Source organism: Pinus tabuliformis, chromosome 1_2 (genome assembly GCF_031772625.1).
Source record: "Pinus tabuliformis cultivar Carrire ecotype Pingquan chromosome 1_2, CPIR1, whole genome shotgun sequence".
NCBI lineage: Eukaryota > Viridiplantae > Streptophyta > Pinopsida > Pinales > Pinaceae > Pinus > Pinus tabuliformis.
In genome coordinates this window covers 818,375,376-818,397,357 of record NC_142298.1, presented here as the reverse complement: position 1 = coordinate 818,397,357, position 21,982 = coordinate 818,375,376, and the positions used below count along the sequence as shown (strand labels likewise).

At 37.3% G+C, this 21,982-nt stretch overlaps 2 protein-coding genes across 2 annotated transcripts; one reads left to right on the top strand and one right to left on the bottom strand.

The window, feature by feature from the left end:
- Window positions 1-10,841: 10,841 nt before the first annotated feature.
- On the bottom strand, window positions 10,842-12,047 carry LOC149208424 (uncharacterized protein At4g15970-like). The gene is made up of 2 exons (XM_089394068.1): window positions 11,633-12,047; window positions 10,842-11,345 (listed from the first exon to the last, which is right to left on the bottom strand). The coding sequence occupies exons 1-2, from the start codon at window positions 12,035-12,037 to the stop codon at window positions 10,842-10,844; spliced, it is 909 nt and encodes a 302-aa protein (XP_089250194.1). The 5' UTR covers window positions 12,038-12,047.
- Window positions 12,048-13,916: 1,869 nt separating this feature from the next.
- On the top strand, window positions 13,917-17,065 carry LOC149208423 (uncharacterized). The gene is made up of 2 exons (XM_089398337.1): window positions 13,917-16,161; window positions 16,261-17,065. The coding sequence occupies exons 1-2, from the start codon at window positions 13,917-13,919 to the stop codon at window positions 16,710-16,712; spliced, it is 2,697 nt and encodes an 898-aa protein (XP_089254463.1). The 3' UTR covers window positions 16,713-17,065.
- Window positions 17,066-21,982: the final 4,917 nt, after the last annotated feature.

Sequence of the window (21,982 nt, the reverse complement as noted above, 5' to 3'; positions counted from 1 at the left end):
AAATGAAGGACCCCCATAACAAAAATGAAGGCCAGGATGAGTTTGGCTAGTAACTGAAGGGTGAAATAATCACAAATATTCAAACTAAGAATATTAAATAATCACAAATTCTCAATTGCATAAATAGTATGAAAATTGGAAAAATGATAAAAAAATGCATTTATAGATATGTATTCAGCTCATAAAAATGAAGGACCCCCATAACAAAAATGAAGACCAGGATGAGTTTGGCTAGTAATTGAAGGGTGAAATAATCACAAATATTCAAACTAAGAATATTAAATAATTACAAATTCTCAATCACAAATATTCATCGCCTCACCTGTTACGAAAGGGGTGAAGGGATTCACATTTTACACTAACCTCAATTTTCCATTAGTTTAGCACATAGCTCATTCCTATTCAAATTGAAAGGATTCACATTTTACACTAACCTCAATTTTCCATTAGTTTAGCACATAGCTCATTCCTATTCAAATTCATGTCCCTCCCTCGGATGAACTTTCCTGAAATGGCTCTACAAATTCATAGTCATTATACACAAATGGATATCATTCTGCATGAAGGACGAAGACCATAACAGAAATACCTATGAAGGATGAAGACCGTAACAGAAATTCCTACCCTCAGAAATCTAATCATTTTATACAAAGAGGTCTTCTGCATGATTCGGTTGCACATTATATTTTTCAGAACGAAAGGGATATGGATCCGATTTGTCACTCCCCATTAACCTTTGCCTTTAAAATAACTTTGATCAAAACTGATTCTAATTAGAGATATTACAAATCGAACAAGATGATTGGGATCCTTGATCTCTTCCTTTTGAGTTACAAATCGATTAATGCTTCTCCCGATTGCAAGACTTTGAGTCAAAATTTGTTGTCCCCAAATTTAACCAAAGAATCAATATATGTTTCCCAAAAGAGCCAGTCTGTTGGGAGAATTGATCAATTTGAGGTGGAAAGTCTAAATTGTGAAGGTCAGAATCATTCCTTGATTTATCAATTCTTACTATAAAGTCACAAAAATCAATCCAACAAGAAAATATTATTTGTTAATGAAAAATTTTCGGGAAAAATCGCATCGAGAGACCCGTTTCATGTTCAGGACAAGATTAGATTAGAAAATATTATTGTTAAATTCAAGATTAGATATTCACGTTGATTTTCTTTTTTTTGGTAACTGACTAATGATGTTAATTATCTTTGGACATGGGTAGTTTCTCATTAATATGTGTGCCAACATGTGATTCAATGTCGCCGTGAATTACGATTTAATGACGGTTGTGCCTAAATTGGTTGGATGTGCTTTCTCTGCTTCACACATGGAAAGATATGGCGAGATTAACGTGAACATGTGGTGGAACACAGGATTTGGTGGCAGTCGAAATGGTGCATATATCCGAAATTATACCTGTGTCATCACACATCAAACAGCATTGAAACCACTACGGAGTGGTATTACTCTGATGTAGAAAACAAATCGCTGAGTTGTCAAACTGCCTTAAAAAATGGGTTGTTATTTCCTTGTGGCGTCAATATTCCCGCCTATACTTCCGTGGTGAAAGGCGTTGTATGAAACATATATGGAGTGTCGTGGCGGAAAAAGTCGTTTGTGCGGACACAACTGACCTCCCTATGAGTCTAAACTCTCTAGCGACAAACAAGACAAAATGGAGTGATCTTTCTCTAAATATACCTTTTTAAAACATGAAAACTACAAGTGTTTAGGCTTACCTTATTCCAAAACGCTGTTGTTGTAGTCCGTCTTTGCCGATCCGGATGAGCTCCTCCTTCACATCAATTCCTGCAACCACAAACAATCAAACAATTACCAAGCACTTTCATTTCATATAATAAAACATATATTCAACATGCAGACCAAGGAACACATGAAATAACTCATTAACACAAGCTATTGAGAAAAATAAACCAGTTTGTATTAATAACGAAACAAAGAAACTCTTACAACCTGGCCTTGGTGTTGTGCAAGTTCCTCCCAGGGTCCATCAAGGGTTTTCCTCTACTTTGACAAAGCTCACCCACTTCCAAGTAGAATCAAGCAAAGACAATCTCTCCTCACAAGGTTCTAAATGGGAGTCCTAAATCCTGCAGCATTTACCCAAAGAAAATGTATAGCTTCAACCTCTCCTCCCTCTGGCTCAATGTCTTTATTTATAGTGCTGTAAAGAGGTTATTCAGGTCCACCATCAATGGGATAATCCCCCTCTTTGGGTGGGATAGCTCCCTTATTGATGGGATAAGTTCCTCCTTAATAGGGATACATGAACCAACTGGAGGCGCATCCATTTCATCAAACCGACCTCTAGAAAGTTCTAGAAGTAACCACAAGTAACTTTTTTAAGATGAAACTCGCGCATTTTGCCTTTTACAGAAGGACGCACCTGTCCCTTAACATACAGAGCGTCCAAGGACGCAGCTTTTGTGAACATTGTGAGCGTCCCCGCAGGTAAGGCTAGAGAGAACCTGCGACCCCAGAGATAAACACATTTTTTACAAGACTTTCTCTCTTCTTTGAGTTTGAGATGGATAGCAGAGGCATAAGACTTGCCTAAGAGGGTAGCATGACTGTTGATTTGAGCCATACTAACTATAAGTAGTCATGGTGACATTTTTTAGTGTAACAGATTGCCCCCTAAAGTGCGAAGCCTGGAATAGATTAGGGTTTTGTAATTCTAGGAAGGGTGAAGTGCTTTATCATTTCAAGGATTGTCTTGTGGATGACCTGGTTGGAACCTGCAATTTTCAACACAAAATACATGTATAAGATTATATCATCACTGAGGTAGGCATTCCCATACTCAGATTCAAAATTTTAACTAATGGACTAACTATTCTGATACAGGAATGATCTTGCAGTACATCATTTTTTATAGACTTTCGTAGACACAGTATGGACGCAGCCATCTGTTTATGATTAGTCTACATAGATAATGAATACAAAACTCCTCGCAGCCTGGATGGTAGAAACTAGATCCAGGGTCTTCACTTCTACTTCCCGAACTGGTACGATTCTAACCATGTGATTAAATGATTTGATGTCGAACATGTTAGAAACCACTTGATTACCAGTCGATGATGTAAACTGTTAACAAGCGTGAGAGAGACCACCAGTAATGTCAATGGTTCTCAAAGTACCAAGCACAACCCGTGAAATGTGAATAGATGTTTTGATGTCGAACACTTCACGGAATCCTTTGATCGAAAGTCAATGATGTAAACTGACGTCAAAGGCGAGAAACCTGCCATTGATGCATGCAGACTTCAAGGTACTGTCGATTCCTAAGTCATCTTTCTAGATAATGTGTCGATGTCGATAGAAAGCGACCCGTTGCAGGCAAGCCTGCAACACGAAATCATTGTTCAAGTTGAAGAAATGTTGCTGTAAGGACTGACTCAGGGATGGTCAAATGGATGACAAGTATTTTGCAGATGAAAGTTTTGCTTGCAGACCTCTTGAACACATAACGACACGACAGATGGCTTGGTGACGAATAACTCAAAGTTAATCCCCGGAACCCGGTTAAAGACTTTCAAAGTGGTTTGGTCAACTGTGAGGTAAAAGATTTCCAAACCCAGGTGAATGAAAAGTGTCGTGTTCAAGAGTGGTAATAAAGTTTCTTTTGAGACAAAAGGTAACAAACAAGTTCATTCTTCTCTCTTTTCCCCCACCATTTCTGGCAAGTACCTCTTTATTTTTAACAAGCTTGAGGAGGATAACATATGCTTGATTGTAAGCTCATCCTTCGAACGAGTCCAACCTAGTTTAAATTCGAACCCTAGGAAGGAGTGGTTCGTTCCTGTTTGTAATTGAACAGGTCCTCTACTGTAAAAGTTTAACGAGCCCAGTATAGGAGAAACTCGGCGTTTTTCAATTTTAGAGAGTCTGAAAAAACTAAAGGAAACTCCAAGTTGAACTTTTTCGTAAATTTGTGTCCCTCAAGCCCGAAAAAGTATAAAATAATACCTGGGGGAACCGCTTGATCTTGCGACCAAGGAGTACTTTCATAATTAGTGCCACTGACCTGAAAAGTAAAAAGCGATCAAGGACACGTCGTTTTATTTCCTTATCGAGTTTGAAACGACAAAAACCCGGCAATCTTTTCCTGATTTTGCGGTCAGAAAAGAGCTAAAAGGGGACCGTCTTTTAATTCCATTTTAACGAGTGTAAAAGAAACGCTCGGCAATCTTTTCATTTTTTAGGAGTCAGAAAAGGGCTTAAAAGATGACTCTGAGGTTTCACTTTTTCATAAGTTTTAACGAGTTCGAAAAAGGGATAAAAATGTACTCATGGTTTTCACTTTTTCGTAAATTTTAATGAGTTCGAAAAAGGGATAAAAATGTACTCATATGGCCGATTTTCAATTTAATTTACGAGCAGGAAAAGACGGAAAGAACTCGGCATTTTCATTTGTTTTACGAGAATGAAAAATAGCAAAATAATCTCGGTATTTTCATGAGTTTAACGAGTCTTGAAAATAATTGAAATTGACTCGAAATAGGTTTCATTTTTACAAAAGCTTGAAACAGAGAAAAACTATGCTTCAAAGTAGTTTCATTTTTTAACAAGCTTGAAACAGAAAGAAAATTGTGCTTGACGCCCCCTAAGCGTAACTGCTAGAGTGCATGCCCCCCTGCTTCATTTCATTCAACCAGTTGGATGAAATGAAGGTTCAAGAACGAGATCGTTTGAAAGACCCGACCTAAACTATAAGAAAATTATGCAAAACTAACTAACCTAAATATACAACGTAACATCTATGAGATCTAGTCAATCTCTCGACTCAAGTAGAGGAGGATTTGTTTCATTTTTTAACGAGCTTGACACAGGAAAAGAACTATGCTCGGATTCGGTTTCATGTTTACGCAAGCTTGAAACGAAAAACTATGCTTGTTATAAGTTCGCATGCCCCCAGCATGATGACGCAAAACTAGGTACATGCCCCCCAAGCTTCATTGCATGCAATGAGGTGGATGGAATGAAGCTTTACTTTCAAGATCTTGGAAAGACTTGTGGGAGGTGTTTCATTTTTTAGTGAGGTTGACACAGGAAAAGAACTATCCTCAAAACCCTTGTTTCATTTTTTAACGAGCTTGACACAAGAGAAGGAACTGTGCTCATAACGACTCTACAATCTACCTAACAAAGAACTATACCTAAAAACCTTGATTCATTTTTTAACGAGCTTGACACAAGACAAGGAACTATGCTCTTAAATCCTTGATTCATTTTTGAATGAGCTTGACACAAGACAAGGAACTATGCTCATGACTACTCTCTATAATTTACCTACTTAACCTACCCTTGTTTCATTTTTTAACGAGCTTGACACAAGACAAGGAACTATGCTCAAAAAGTTCGCATGCCCCCAGCATAATGATGCAAAGCGAGGTACATGCCCCCCAGGCTTCATTGCATTCAACCGGCTGGATGAAATGAAGGTTTACTTTCAATATTTAACTTGAAAAGGGAGTTGTTTCATTTTTAAGGAGGTTGACACAAGAAAAGAACTATCCTCATACCTGATTCATTTTTTAACGAGGTTGACTCAGTAAAAGGAACTATCCTCATACTCACTGATTCATTTTTTAATGAGGTTGACTCAGTAACAGGAACTGTCCTCAAACCTGATTCATTTTTTTAACGAGGTTGACTCAGTAATAGGAACTATCCTCACACCTGATTCATTTTTTAACTAGGTTGACTCAGTAACAGGAACTATCCTCAAAACCCTACTTTCTACTTAACCTAAAATCTACCTGATTCATTTTTTAATGAGGTTGACTCAGTAAAAGAACTATCCTCATAACATCCAGTTTCATTTTTTAACGAGGTTGAGACGGGAACAAACTATCCTCGCACTCACTGATTCATTTTTTAACGAGGTTGACACAGTAAAAGGAACTTTCCTCGGACTCCTTGTTTCATTTTTTAAACGAGGTTGATACAAGAAAAAACTATCCTCGCAACATTGATCATGGCTTCCAACTGGAAGAAAGACATGTCTATGGACACACCTTGATCATGGCTTCAAAAAGGTCTTCATCCGAAGGAAGAATAGTTTTTTGGAAGGAACACACGTCAAGGGACTCAAAAGGGATAAGAACATCGTGTTCAAATAACCCCGTAGAGTTTTCCATGTCAATTACCGGATCTAAATCAACAGTGAGAGGCTCACTTTCATCGGTAACTGAAAACATGGGACCGGTTGCCACATAATTAACCCATGGCAGGGTAGATACCACTTTAGAATCAGGAACATTTAGGGGTGTCATATTATTGGTAGTTGAAACAAGACTAGGGAATGAAAGCTGGTCTACAGTCACAATACTGCCATTGTGAGGGAAAGACATCACGCGAAAGAGTGTCGATACGACGGCTTTCATTGCATAAACATAGTCTCACCCAAGGAGTAAATTGAAATCCAAGGGACCTCGAACTACCACAAGATCAATACAGACAGTTTTACCTTCCAAGGTAATGGAAAACTTAGGAAGGATCCCTAAAGGTTCACTAATGGTTCTGTTAAAAGCTTTCAGATTCTGCGTAATAGGCGCAAGCTGAGGGGAACCCAAAGCTTTCCAAACAGTTGAGGATAAAATACTAACAGAAGCACCTTCATCTACCTGAGTACGATGTATGTCCCTACCACCAGCTTTGACAATGATTTGGAAAGGGATGGAGGAAGGAAGACGAGGTTCTGTCAGTCTATTCCAATCAAAGGAAAAGACCTCAGTGCTTGGAGGGGGTTCTGTAGAAACAGGTGAAATGCCCCCCGGCATAGAAGAATCTAATGTAACAAGAAGAACTTGAGCGGTATGAAGTTCACTTTCTAAAGGGAAAGTGGGATCGACTGAATGTGAAATTGAATCGACCACTTGATCAACTAACAGATCATCAACCTGAGTGACATGAGTTTCACTCTCCAATGGAAGAGTGTGATCGACTGTACTTGAATTTAGATCAATCACTCCGTCAGTTGACGGTAGGTTGGGAGAAAGTTTACGGTAACCAGTTGGAAATTCTTGCTGTGGAACAGTAAGTTTTTCCAACAATGTTGAGGCTTCATCCATGTGAGGGAAAATGTGAGTTTGATGACTCCCTTTGCATAACTTACAAGGAAACCTAACTTTACCCTTTTTCCCAAGAACCTGACTATCACTGGTTGATGGATCAACAGAAAGTTGATGAGATTTTTCTGACCATACTTCCAAGACCTTTGGAATACCAGGACAATTGACAAGGAAGTGGTCACCCTTACATAGCCTGCAAGGGTATTTGGGTTTACGGTGCATGTCGGAATTTTCCTCAACACAACTAACACTTACAGCCATGGTTGGTTGGTTGACTTCTTTCTTATCTTGCTTCTTCTTCTTGTTCTTCTTCTTCCCTTTCTTCTTCTTCTTAGCCTCCTGGTTACTAGCATCAAAGCTTTTACCAGGCGAAGAGGAAGAAATGGAGGAAGAAAAATTAGGCGAAGAAGGTAAAGGGTCAACAGAAGGTTGGTGATGTTGAGATGGTGAACTCTGTTGAGGTGAAGCATCCGGTTGAGGTAGAACAATTGGAGTATTTTGGGCCAACGAAGTTGAAAATAACCATATCGGTAATCCTATTGTAAATCCAGGTAATGACAAAGTAGCCATATAAGGAGGACCAACATTTCCAAAGTAAGGAAAAGTACTAGGATTCTCATTAGGAGGGGTTCCTAGGTTGATAAATTCCGGAACATTTGCCATTATATTCAACTTCAGTGAATTTTATTAACAATTTAAAACTAAAATTAACAATTCACAATTCACACCTAACAATTAAAATTCACAATTCACACCTATGGTCTCTAAAAGTAAAAACAAACAAATTAACACGCGCTATCAAATCTAGGAGTCAAACCACACACAAACAGTAACCTTCCGGACCGAAAACACTAGTTGGTGATGAAATCCAACATCGCCGAATTCAGTACAGAAGTGGAGGGTGGAACAGTTACCCCGGCAACCTGCTTAATGAATAGACCGGCACAAGTTCCTCCACTTTAACCGTCTCGAAGTGAAGTGAACCCCCCGGAAAATCCAAGTGAGTATAACCGACGTCTGCTCCAGGTACAGTGGGATCTTCCCTCCACCGTCACCTTGGGTAGAATCCTAAAGATTATGGTCACTAAGGTTACCAACGGCAACAAGTACACCTGGGGGAACAGTCTAAACTCCGACAGCACGCAAGGGCAGAGTAGCAAGCTCAATCCCCTTACCGGCTCCTTGACAGTAATCCAAGGTTTACCGATAAGTGACCCCTGGCTCCTCGACAATGGTTAATCCGAGGTTTACCGTTTGTAATACGTACTGTCTGGCGTCGTTCCCAACGAGGGAGGATGGATCCCCTCACTAGTTCGGACACGAGCTCGTGCTTCTCCGTTAAGAGGAGCTTTCCCAGAGTGTAAATGTAACAATTGGATTTGATTCTATCACAAGATCAGCTACTTGTTTGGTTTTACTGTCTTGGAGAGTTAAGTACTCACCTACTCCAAGACACTAGCCTAAGCTATGTTGGTGCTTCAGAGCCCTAGAAATGTAAAAATTACTAGATGAATTTTAATTAAGCGCTGTGTTATTAAGGCTGTTATTACTCAAATGGGTAAATGGAGATGAAACCAATGGTGTTATGACCCGACTCAACCGAATGCAATCGAATATGATAATGTAATCTTTTCAATTCGATGAATCCTAACTAAAGTAAGGAGAGAGTTTCCATTCACTTCCAACAATGCAAGAAATTGATCACTAAGAGAAAATATAACAAATTCTCTAATGCACTAATTTTATCAAGAAAAACTAATGCAAATCAATTCCAAACCATTTTTTATTTTTATTTTTGTGTAAATTCAAATCAAAGAAGACTGATCTAAATCTACGATTAATTTTCCAGAATGTAAACTATGCAATTGTAATCTATGCACAATTCACTCGAAAAGTATGCAAATGTAATCTATGCACATTTTTCATTCATATTCTGAAAATGAGAATTCTAATTATGCAAATGTGATCTATGCAAGAGAATTCTCAAACACAAGATGATTCTAATGTAATCTAAGAACCAATCAAGTGCAAGTCGAGAAAATTGGGTGAGAGTTCCAAAGATCAAAACATAAAAACACTCAAAGGCGATTAACACTCATACACAATTGTGAAAAGACTGAGAGAAACCTCCAAGTAATGACCAAAGGAAAACAAATCAAGAATTTCTCAAAAAAGAGACTCAAAACACCCAATTGATGAAAGCTAAAGCAGGAATGCCAATGAAACAAGCTTAGGTGAAGATTTATGGCAACAGACTAATGAATCTGGGCAGAAAAAACTAAGAAAAATCAAAATCTAAAAGTAATTAAAGCAAAAAATGGAATTTTCCTAAATTTTACAGGAAGACGCAGGCAACCCGTTATCACAGGCGCGGGCCCGCTCTGTGCACACAGCAAAAGTGCGTCCAGGGACGCACTGTGCAGCACTCAGAGGGTGCGTCCTACTGAAAAACTCAAGAAAAACCAAAATAAAACTAATCCTAAGCTAACCCACCCAGAGACAAAATCACAGAGCCAAAACCAGAAAAAATAAACCAATTTTCTCAAAGCAAAGTTCAGACAAAAGAAAAGACTTTTCAAATCAATGGATCCCCAGCGGAGTCGCCAATTTGTCGTGGCGGAAAAAGTCGTTTGTGCGGACACAACTGACCTCCCTAGGAGTCTAAACTCTCTAGCGACAAACAAGACAAAATGGAGTGATCTTTCTCTAAATATACCTTTTTAAAACATGAAAACTACAAGTGTTTAGGCTTACCTTATTCCAAAATGCTGTTGTTGTAGTCCGTCTTTGCCGATCCGGATGAGCTCCTCCTTCACATCAATTCCTGCAACCACAAACAATCAAACAATTACCAAGCACTTGCATTTCATATAATAAAACATATATTCAACATGCAAACCAAGGAACACATGAAATAACTCATTAACACAAGCTATTGAGAAAAATAAACCAGTTTGTATTAATAACGAAACAAAGAAACTCTTACAACCTGGCCTTGGTGTTGTGCAAGTTCCTCCCAGGGTCCATCAAGGGTTTTCCTCTACTTTGACAAAGCTCACCCACTTCCAAGTAGAATCAAGCAAAGACAATCTCTCCTCACAAGGTTCTAAATGGGAGTCCTAAATCCTGCAGCATTTACCCAAAGAAAATGTATAGCTTCAACCTCTCCTCCCTCTGGCTCAATGTCTTTATTTATAGTGTTGTAAAGAGGTTATTCAGGTCCACCATCAATGGGATAATCCCCCTCTTTGGGTGGGATAGCTCCCTTATTGATGGGATAAGTTCCTCCTTAATAGGGATACATGAACCAACTAGAGGCGCATCCATTTCATGAAACCGACCTCTAGAAAGTTCTAGAAGTAACCACAAGTAACTTTTTTAAGATGAAACTCGCGCATTTTGCCTTTTACAGAAGGACACACCTGTCCCTTAACATACAGAGCGTCCAAGGACGCAGCTTTTGTGAACATTGTGAGCGTCCCTGCAGGTAAGGCTAGAGAGAACCTGCGACCCCAGAGATAAACACATTTTTTACAAGACTTTCTCTCTTCTTTGAGTTTGAGATGGATAGCAGAGGCATAAGACTTTCCTAAGAGGGTAGCATGACTGTTGATTTGAGCCATACTAACTGTAAGTAGTCATGGTGACATTTTTTAGTGTAACATGGAGTCAATAAACGTGGGTGACGACGTGTTAAAAACTTGCGACGTGGAGGATCCTAATGAGCATACCAAAACAAATAATTTAAAGTCTCCAAGAATTTATACATGCATCAGCGGGTCTCCATGATTTTCCCAGATTGGGAGACGATGAATTGACAGTGACATTTCTGTATTCCGCCCAGTCATCAAGTACAATTCTCAGATCAATGAGCTTGGCCTTGAGGCCTTTGCAGCAGTTTGCATGCATGGTGTAAACATCAACCAAGTCTGGGCTCCTCTGGCAGAATCCTCCAAAATACTTGGTTTCCAAGAACATAAATTTCATACCCCTTGCAGCAAATCCGGTTGTGGACTTTAGAATATTTAAGACGTCCTGCTCTTTCTGGCCCGGGAAAGAGCGTCTTGATAGATACCAGTCTTTGTAAAAACGGATGGTTCGTTCATTGGAACGGACGTACATGAATCCTGTGTTCACCTCGTTCATGACATCAAAAGGGTTGCCATTGTAATTGTCACATGTGATCTGGATGTCTGCATCTTCCCCCAGCCTTTCGAAGGGATTTCGCAGCCACATTATGTCAGAGTCCTGCAAAACTTAATACATGTTATTTTTTCAAATTCAATGTTTCAGAATTTTATGGAAAGGAGGTAATTCAAACAAATAATTTAAAATTCCAAAATATTTTTAAAATATGAAATCGAGTTTAATCTCTTGAATCTTTTAAAACTAAAAAAAACCAAAAACTCAACAAATTCCAAAATATTCCTAAACCTAAAATCAGAAATTTCGTCAGTGTCCTTATGTTCAAATCTTTTAAAACTAAAAAAAAACCGAACAGCATACAAATTTCCCAGCATTCTTTACCCACTTACCGAGAAAACCATACTGTAACCACGTTTCAGAATTTCTGCCAAGAAGCCAAGCCTCCTCCACATCATTTTCAAGTAATCGTGGCTCATGTACACTTTCTCTGCAGAGAAATCAACGCCACTTGTCTTCAAAGAGTAGCAGAGTGAGTGAATTTGACGACAGCGGTTGTAGGCCTTTGCATCCAAAGCAACAATGAGCAAATTGTTCACTAATTCCCGTGTCCCTTCACCCACATGGAAGCTCTCCAGGAAGAGATCAATCATGGTATTCGGCTTAGCCCAGGCCCCATTCAAGGCCGTGATTATTACTGTCTTGTTTGGGTTCGCAGCTTTAGCCAAAACTATATCTAATTCATCTTGACGGGGAGCAGGGGGCGGCGCAGGAGGAACTGGAACTGGTGGCACCATTAAATTCTTCTGCACACGAAAAAAAATAAATTAAAAACCATCGGAGATTGAATTTGATATGTGCTGAAACAGCAGACAAGGAGGAATAGCATTTAATCACCAGAGGCCATTCTCTTGCAGATCCCATGGAAAAGTTAGACACTCCAGTTAGCATGTGTGAAACAAAATGAGTGAGCGCCTGAGAAAGTGAAGTAGGAAGGAAGGAAGAAGACGAGACAAACTCCGACCTCGAAGACGTAGTGTCCATCTTTATCATCTTCACGCCATGGAGGAGAAATACCGCGCTGAACCGCAGGTCCCTTCTGACCACCGAACGCAGAAGGTGGAGGATGAGGAGGAGCATGGTCTAACCCTAGCCCTGCCGAAGAGGAAAGGATTCGAACCTGGTGCTGGGCATCATGGGCGCCACCATTATAGAGTAGCGTTTGTTGAGTCTACACACAGCCAGCGACCCGTTTCCCACAGTCAAATTTGACCCGCTAGCAATCCAATCCAAACAACATACAGAAAGCGAGTGAGAGCAGTTCAGTTGAGTTGGGAAGCTACCATATGCATCTTTCTCCGAAAACACAATGCGCCGAATAAGCTTCCGAAGAAAACGACACGAATTTAGCAGCAGAACTGTCTTCATCAATATCCATGAATACACGACGCAGCTCGCTTGCAGAACTCTATGGTTATCCCCGCTCTTTTCCTGATGCCACGTGTCGGCGTGAGATTGCAGAACTCTGCAGTTATGCCCACTCTGTTCCCGATGCCACGTGTCAGCATGAGAAAGAAAGGGACGACGAAAGGTCCCTTTCAAAGGAAGGCCTATCGGCCTAAAAATTATGATGTTGGGCTAATCTATTTAAGGCAAACTATTTTTTTAATAAATTTGAGTTGCACAAGTAAATTAATTTATTTAAAATAACAATTGTGCGTTAAGTAATTGACTCCAAGTAAAACAGGTATTGAATTCGTATATTCCAAAAGTAAATTATTAATTTAAATGGAAAATGGGTTTCGTAGGGATCCATTCCAGATAATGTGCACTTCAAAATGAGTGACTTTTCATGAGTGTCGAAAGGACGGCTAAGGGATTAATCAATCCACGTGTGTACACCGCCACTTCCTATCTTCACTCCATCCGCAGCTCGAAAGGACGATTTCCTGTCCACTGAAATTCTGGGTCTCTCCTGAAGCTAAGGGACCTCCCCTTGCCCTTTATAAATACTCGTTGCCAGAATCCCCATACCCACTGCAACGGAAGCCCTTCATTTCCATCGCCATGCCGTCTCCCTCTTTCGCTTTGCCTGCGCTCTTTCTCCTCTTCCTTTTCCCTTTCTCCTCTGCGCATTCATTTCATTTTCATGATGATGCACAGTCCCTGTTAGCATTTAAGAAGCTCATTACTAGCGATCCCAATAATTCCTTGGCCAATTGGAGCCCCACAGTCCCCCTTTGCAACTGGACTGCTATTACTTGCGGCGGCCGTCATCCAGACAGAGTTGTGGCCATCGATCTCGATGGCATGGATCTACGCGGCACCATCTCCCCTTCGCTTGGCAATTTGTCGTTCCTACGCTCACTCAATATTTCAAACAATAAGCTCCACGGTCATATCCCACTCCAATTGGGACGCCTCTTTCGTTTGAGGTGGCTCTGGCTGAACGATTATCAATTGGAAGGAAATATACCACATCAACTCAGCAACTGCAGAAATTTGGTTTCGTTGGCCCTCTCCGACAACAATCTGAGCGGAAATATCCCCGGGGAGTTGTCTTCCCTGTCACATTTGCAATAGCTTTACTTGGGAGCAAACGGTCTAACAGGTACCATTCCCTCTTCTTTAGGAAACCTTTCATCATTGATTAATTTACATATTAGTGGAAACACCATGGTTGGTATTATCCCACCACAATTGGGCCTTCTTACCCATCTGCAAATTCTTTACCTTCATACAAATGAATTGTCTGGCAGCATTCCCCCTTCATTGTCCAATATCTCCACTTTGACTGATTTGATAATTGCCAACAACACTGGCAGCATTCCACAAGAATTGAGCCTTCTCACTCATTTGCAAACTCTTTACCTTTCTGCAAATGAATTGTCTGGCAGCATTCCCCTTTCATTGTCCAATATCTCTACTTTGACTGACTTGGGCATTTCTCAAAACAAATTTAGAGGTCACATTCCATTAGAATTTTGTGCCAAGCTCAACAACTTGAATTACCTCTCTTTATGGGGAAATCAACTTAGTGGGAACATACCAAATACCATTGGGAATTGTTCCAAACTTGAAAAACTTGCTCTACACTACAATAACTTGAGTGGGAGTGTTCCAATAGAGTTGGGTAACCTATTCCTCCTTGAAAGATTATACTTGCATAATAATGAGCTTGATAGTGGTAGCACCACAAAGATGCTCTTTCTTGTATCTCTTACGAATTGTTCTCACCTACGACAACTACACTTGAGTGACAATAAACTAAGTGGTGTATTGCCCCTTGCCATAGGGAGACTTTCCGCCACTTTGTCTTATTTTTCATTAGCAAACAACAAAATACAAGGAAACATTCCTCCACATATTGGCAATCTTAGTAGCCTAAACTTTCTAAATTTAAGTGGAAAATTTTTAAATGGTACCATTCCACCATTTGGAAACCTCACAAAATTAGAAAGATTGTACTTAGGGAACAATGAATTAGAAGGTAACATCTCCAATCAATTTGAACAATTACAAGGACTTGGTCTCTTGGACATTAGTAGAAACAAACTCACTGGAAAGATTCCCAATTCCCTTCCACCGTCTAAACAACTAAGAAGACTCTTACTTCATGACAACAAGTTATCAGGGAGTATACCTGCCATCTTAGGAAACTATATAAATTTGGAATTGCTTGACCTGTCTCACAATATGCTCATTGGAAGCATTCCACGAGAAATTGCTAAACTTTCTAAACTACAATTCTATTTGAACTTGTCATGGAATTTGTTAGATGGCTCGTTGCCCATGAAGATTGGTAAAATTGCAATGGCTCAAGCTATAGACATTTCCTCCAATCACTTGACTGGGCTCATTCCACCTACACTTGGAAGTTGCAGTGAACTACAAACATTGAATTTATCTAGAAATGCCTTTCAAGGCTCTATTCTAGATTCACTTGGAACTTTACTAAGTCTTGTGAACCTAGATCTCTCTTTCAACTCCTTATCAGGTCCAATACCGACGACTCTCCAAAAATTGAAAATGATTCAGTGTTTGAATTTGTCTTTCAACAATCTCACAGGGGAAATCCCAAAAGCAGGATTTTTTGCAAATCAAACAATTATCATGTCCTTCATTGGGAATCCAGGCCTTTGTGGACCAAAAGTATTCATGTTACCTGCATGTCCAACATCAAGAAGTCATTTTGTAGTTGTGAAGAAAATACTATTTCCAATGAGTGGAGCTATTGTTTTTATACTATGTTGCTTACTTTTGGGGTTCCTTTGGAGACGAAATATACATGTGCAATACATTGGTTCCTCAGAATCCATTTTTCAAAAGTTAGAGCACAAAAGGATCTCATTTCAAGAGCTTCACATAGCAACCAATGGATTCACCAGAAGCAACTTGTTGGGATCAAGTAGTTTTGGATCTATTTATAAAGGAATTTTGAGTGATGGCACAATTGTTGCTGTGAAAGTTTTCCAATTGCAAAATGACCAGGGTGAGAAGAGTTTCAAAGCAGAGTGTAGTGTCTTGCAAAAGATTCGACATCGAAATTTGGTGAGAATCATAACCTCCTGCTCCACCCTCCATTTCAAAGGTTTAGTGTTCCAATTTATGTCTAACGGAAGCCTAGAGAAGCATTTGTATCATGACAGAGATGAAAACAATGATGAGGATGTGTGTGGCCTGGGATTGAAAACACTACTAAACATTGCCATTGATGTGGCCCATGCCATGGAATATCTACATCATTATTCCCATGTGCAAGTAGTGAATTGTGATCTAAAACTGAGCAATGTGTTGTTGGATGAAGACATGATAGGCCATGTGACAGATTTTGGTCTTGCAAGATTGATTGGTGCAGAATTTGGTGATTCACTTACTTCAACACTTACTTTGAAAGGGTCTATGGGTTACATTGCTCCAGGTATGGATTTTTTTAAAATTAGTTTTAATTGTCATTTTTCATCAACAATTTTGTATACACTAGTGAGATAAATATTTATTGAGGTTTCCTTTAATGCAGAGTATGGATTGGGTGAGAGAGTTTCTACCAAAGGAGATGTTTACAGCTATGGCATTATGTTATTGGAAATTCTTACCAGAAAACGACCAACCAACAACATGTTTATTAGAGACCTAAACTTGCACAAGTGGGTCAGCCTAGCATTTCCAAGCAAAGTGAAGGAGGTGATTGACAACAATCTGTTTAGTACACAAGATGGAGCTGGATTTGAAGAAAATAATATACACAATCGTCTACTTTCTTTGCTATGGGTTGGTTTACTTTGTTCAAAAGATTCCCCTGATGAACGACCTACTATGAGAGATGTGGTAATAGTGCTGGAAAATCTCAAAGAAGATTTGGTGGCAAAAACAATTGCTACAAGGACAAGTATATCCAATTTACTTGGCCATACAAATGCACCAAATATAAATTCCATAACATCAAATGACCAAAGTTCTTCTACATTTTAGTATGTGAAAATTGTAAGTACAAAATATTTCAATCTTATCATTATTCTTTCAATCACATATTTATTTTTTATTTTAAAAATTTCAAACAAATTTCTGTTAGCATATGTTATCTATTTATAATTACCGCGAATATGAAATTTAGATGCTTTTTCAATAGTTGATTAAATGCACTGTAAATTTACATATGGTTAAATTTATTCTCCTTTCATAGTATTTATAAATTAAACTAGCTTCACAGAAATGGAAAAGAAATTAATTGCATTCTGTTAGTTTACAGTGGGAAGTGTGAAGATTTATATCATGAAGTTGCTACTTATTATACAATTTTTTTGACCTCTTAAGATTAAGTATATTCCCAGTATATCCCAAGACAGGCCCAGGAGCTTCGAACAATTCGCCTTTTCTCAAAGGCATGTTAAAAGTTCTTATTGTTTCAAAATTTGAAGTCACCATGAATTGTTTCAGTATTCTCAATGCTCGGTTAATGTCAAATTTCAATGCCCCGTTAATGTCAAATTTGGGGTTCTTCAATGGACGTTTTTTCATTGCTCTCTGAAATGGAAAAGACGTACTCTTTATATGTACTCTTTATTTGGGGTGACTTCTATATATTGAGCTGCTACTTCCATCGTGGCAGACGTACTTTTTCCTCTCAATGGAGGTTTTTCAGTGCTCTGAAATGGAAAGTTGTGGGTTCAGGAGGCTCTGCTTTGGGTACAGGAAAACTATGTAATGACATTTTGTTTTACGTTCTGAATGGGTACCTCTCAATTCCAAATTTAATTATTTGAGAGGTTTTTTTATAAAATATTAAATGCTATGCTTTTTATTATTTGATTAATATAATTCATTGGTTGATTCTAACAATCCTATAGCTGGAATTCTTGGTCCTCCCCATCTAAAGAATTAATGACATTTGTTGAGTATGGAATTCCTTACATTTCAGAAATAGCCTTTATAATATTTGGTTATTCTGAAAAATTAGATCTTTGGAATAATGGATATTTTATTTATTAATTTTTATTAATATAGGGTGGTTGTTTTTCATATTTTGTATAATATTGAATATTTTTTAAATATAAAGTATAATTTGAGTGGACTTATTTATTAAAAAAAATCTTTTTCTGGTAAGATATAGATTTGAATTTGAAACGGTAGAATATATACTTATTGGTAATATAAATAATGAAATTGTTATGTAGAAACAATTTTTTGTTTACAAACAAGAGGGCCTCATACAATAACTTGATGTTTGGCTATACTAGAATAGCAAAATTAGATTATTGTTATTATTATTATTATTTTAAACCATTATGAATGGGTAACTTGTTGGAGTAATTTGGGCTATAAACCACAATGAAATTAATTTAAATATATTTTTTTCAAAACTTTTAAAATAAACTAAGTTTATTTTGTAATGATTTTATAGAGAAAATGAAATACAATGTCAAAGACATGCAATGCTTCATATGTTTTTATGGTTATACCATTATTTAAATGCAATTTATGTGAGGAAAGTATGGAAGAAGGGGGCCTCATGAAGATGCCATTACTCCTATACAATGTTGGAACTGTGTCAAGCAAAAGTCTAGCAATAAATATTTAAGGAATGAAAAACACAAGGAAGAAGGATAATGCTTTTCACCACATAGTCTCATGCATAATATTCTACTTTCATTTGGTGTCTAGTTGCCTTTAGTTTTCCACTTTTCTAATTTGTATGTCTACTTGTCCCTCAAATCTGTACATATTTTATTCTCTAACCCATTTCTAAAAGATGTGGAATAAGAATTGATCTTTGGAGGAGTCATCATCAACTTCATTAATTAAAGCATCTGAGCGATCTTGCTCAACATATATTCTCGTCATATAACTGGAGTCATTTTGATATGCAATGTGCATGTTTTCACTAATTGGGGTTAGATCTCAAAAAGGTATTGGGTATATTAGTAGAGTTTGGATAACATAATGATGTCTTAATTTACATCCCTTGACCTAATAGGGGGCCAACACTAAAAAAATTGTGCACTATGAATGTTGGTTGATCAAATCATTTGGTATCCAAGTAAAAACCATTTTCCTTTGAAGTTCTACAACACAAACTACCCTAACAAAGTGATGCCTACAACAAGGAAAACACATGTACTTGCTAGATGAAGTACATGTCCACTTGCAAGTAGTAGACATTTTCATCTAGTTAGCATCATTGTTGAAGTTTCATTGACTTATGGCTAATGTGCCTCCAAGTACAATGTAAACGTGAATCATTGTATTGTGTACAAGGTAGGTTGATCATGTTAGATTACTTAAAATATAGATCTTAGGGTATTATGATAGATGTAGCTAAATGTATATCCTTTACATAGATCAACATTGGTTGACATGATGATTGGGCCAACACTTTATGAAATCGCATTATGAAGTGCCATCAAATTATCTTGGCAATTAAAGTAACATAGTCAATATATTACTCACACTCACCCATCCATATAACCCTAGGTTTTTTATTGATCCCAAATAGACTTATATTTGATGCAACTTCAACCAATTTAAGTTCTAATATATATTTAGATCCAAGCTAAGAAGCATTGTAAAAAATATATTGTAGATTAAACTATTGTTAACCACCTTTATGAGGGTCAATAAACATTCATAAGAAGTGACTTGCAACCAACCACTTCCTTGACTATATGCAAGTTTCCAAAAAATGTTTTAGAGGGGTACCCCAAATGGGTTATCAAATGACACCAAGTATTAGGGGATACACTTGTGTGGGTTAGATATCACCCTCTAGCTAGCTATTTTAGGGCATACAATGGTTAGGATTCTAATTAAACATAATTTTGAAATGAATGAAACTCATCTCTAAGAAACCAAACTCTAATACCATGAAAATGAAACAAGGAATGACCTATCTATTGAATACCCTAGGTACCTACCTTAAGTATACAAAAGTTGCGTCTAAATATAGTTTCAGTGCAACCATTCATGTAATAGTTGAGTGGGTAGAACCTTCATAATAGTGCTTTTCAATATGATGTCATAATTCAACTAGTCCCTTAAAACATGACAATAGCTCATGTGATGATTCTTGGGAAACCACACAAAGTCCAAACTCCTTTCAAATATAAAATTAGTTCATGTGATAGCTATGGAATATTGATCCATAACTTTTGTCTTATTCACTCATTAGTTCACCCCCTTTACATATTTCTTGACATATATTTTCTTAAAATCAAACCCATAACAATAAATCCCACCCTATACATTGAGCTCCCTACATAAGATCCAATATATTTGTTCATTTCCTTCATCATCTTCATGTTTTTGCATATTGTGTGAATATTAGAAGAAGAATGTGCTTCTTCCCCATTAAAGATTAAATCCTCACACTCCATGTAGTCTAACGATGCAATTCCTAATTCTCTCTCCGTTTCTTCATTGAGATCTCTTCCTCATCAAATCTATACCAAGAAAACATCACTAGAGGACTAGGCTCATCATGTAGAATTATTTATCATCTTCAAATGTGGAGAAAGGTTTAAGAAATAGTAATCTCATATCATCGCAATAGGAAATTCAATTAATGGGTAAAGAATTGTACCAAACAATTACAACCCCTTGCAAAGTCAATATGAATAAAGGAATTAAATAATTCTCATTAGACATAGTATACATCTAGAGAAATTAACAAGTCGAACATGATATCCAATTGATTAAAACTCAGTTCTTGTGAAAATGGGAAATTGTAGCCATGGACTAGAAGGAACATAGCTTCAATTATTTAGGTTGACAAAAGGATCCAAACAAAGTATACTAGCATTTGCACCAAAAAGGGTGCAAATACATGCCAATAGTAGTGTAGATGAATGTAGAGTGATACATAGGTAGCATTTTAGGAAACAAGGATGTGGAAGGCATGAGGAATTAGGAGGCTAGGGGTGGGGTGGAATGGGAAGGAATTGGTAAAGTAGAGGGTTGCAAGTAGGACATGGATGGGTTATCTAAATCTAGTGAGTTTGTCCCGACAATCAAATACCTTGATAGACGTACCGAGGGTATAGAGATAACCACAAGCTAATAGGGAAGACAATGAATCAAGCAAGTAAAGGCTTAGAAATTAAATTTGCTGAAACAATGAGACTAAAGTGGAAGAAGACATTTATGGAAATGTTGACATGCACCATATTGCATTCGTTTATGTAATTACGCTTTGCTCAATCCATGAGCTCATCACTAAGAGGTGTTTTAGGGTTTCTTTTACCATCTAAATATATATACAATAACATTTGAAATATAATGGTTTCTAATGTCTAATTGGAGGTCAGGGATTGACTGGTCAAAGGCGTTCATAGGTTGGGTATCTCTTAAAAGTCTAGTGTGCCGAGGGGCCTGGCTATGTGGGATGTTATTTTATAAAAAAAGTTCATATATATATATATATATATATATAATTAAAATATTGTAATTAAAATATTTTAAATTTAAATTTTTAATAATATTGAAAAAATATTTTGTTTTGAAAAATAAACATTATAAATTTCATTGGTCAATGTTAAACTAATAGTGGTCAATGGACAATGTTAAAGAGCCCTTTTATAACTTTAATTTCATATTCTTACGGTTAGTTGGCTACCATATCATGCTACCATTGGTAATGTCCTCAAACTATCTTGTCACCCTATTTGAAGTAGAAAAAATTTAATACTAACACACAAGAGTGTAAATTATTAAAAAATACAAAGAGAAATTACAAATACACCAAATATAAGTAAGGAAAAACCATTCTCAAATATAATAGTAATGATTAGAGATTACATTTGAGAATCCTTAAAAAAGACATATAATAATATAAAAAATATATTTTAAATTTCTAATACACATATACATTTTTCTTTTTATCTTATAAAACAAAATACATCCTTTATTTGTTGCAATACATTTTTTATGTTTTTAAAAATACTTGCTCCATACCATACTCTAAATTAGAAATGAGTTGAATTGACATCACAAAATTTTGGAAAAGCTAAATTATATTTTGTTTTGATAGAACAACAAAATTAGCTCAAAAAGGTTCAATATTAACTTAAATACAAAACCAACCAAACAAAAGGATCAGAGACCCACTAGATCCAACATTAAATGTAAAACCAACTAAACAAGAGGATTAGTGAAGCACTAGCACAATGTGATCAATAATTTTCCTTTAACCCAACAAATGCTCCGTGATTTTCTAAGATGAGTTTTGGGAGAATAGGCTTCAATCTTTG

What these genes read in the sequence shown, in the direction of transcription:
- LOC149208423 (XM_089398337.1), top strand. Translation starts at nt 13,917, where the DNA reads ATGGTTGGTATTATCCCACCACAATTGGGCCTTCTTACCCATCTGCAA. An exon ending in TATGGGTTACATTGCTCCAG is followed by an intron (nt 16,162 to 16,260) that starts GTATGGATTTTT and finishes CCTTTAATGCAG; the next exon opens with AGTATGGATTGGGTGAGAGA.
- LOC149208424 (XM_089394068.1), bottom strand. Translation starts at nt 12,037, where the DNA reads ATGGTGCCACCAGTTCCAGTTCCTCCTGCGCCGCCCCCTGCTCCCCGT. An exon ending in GTTACAGTATGGTTTTCTCG is followed by an intron (nt 11,346 to 11,632) that starts GTAAGTGGGTAA and finishes TAAGTTTTGCAG; the next exon opens with GACTCTGACATAATGTGGCT.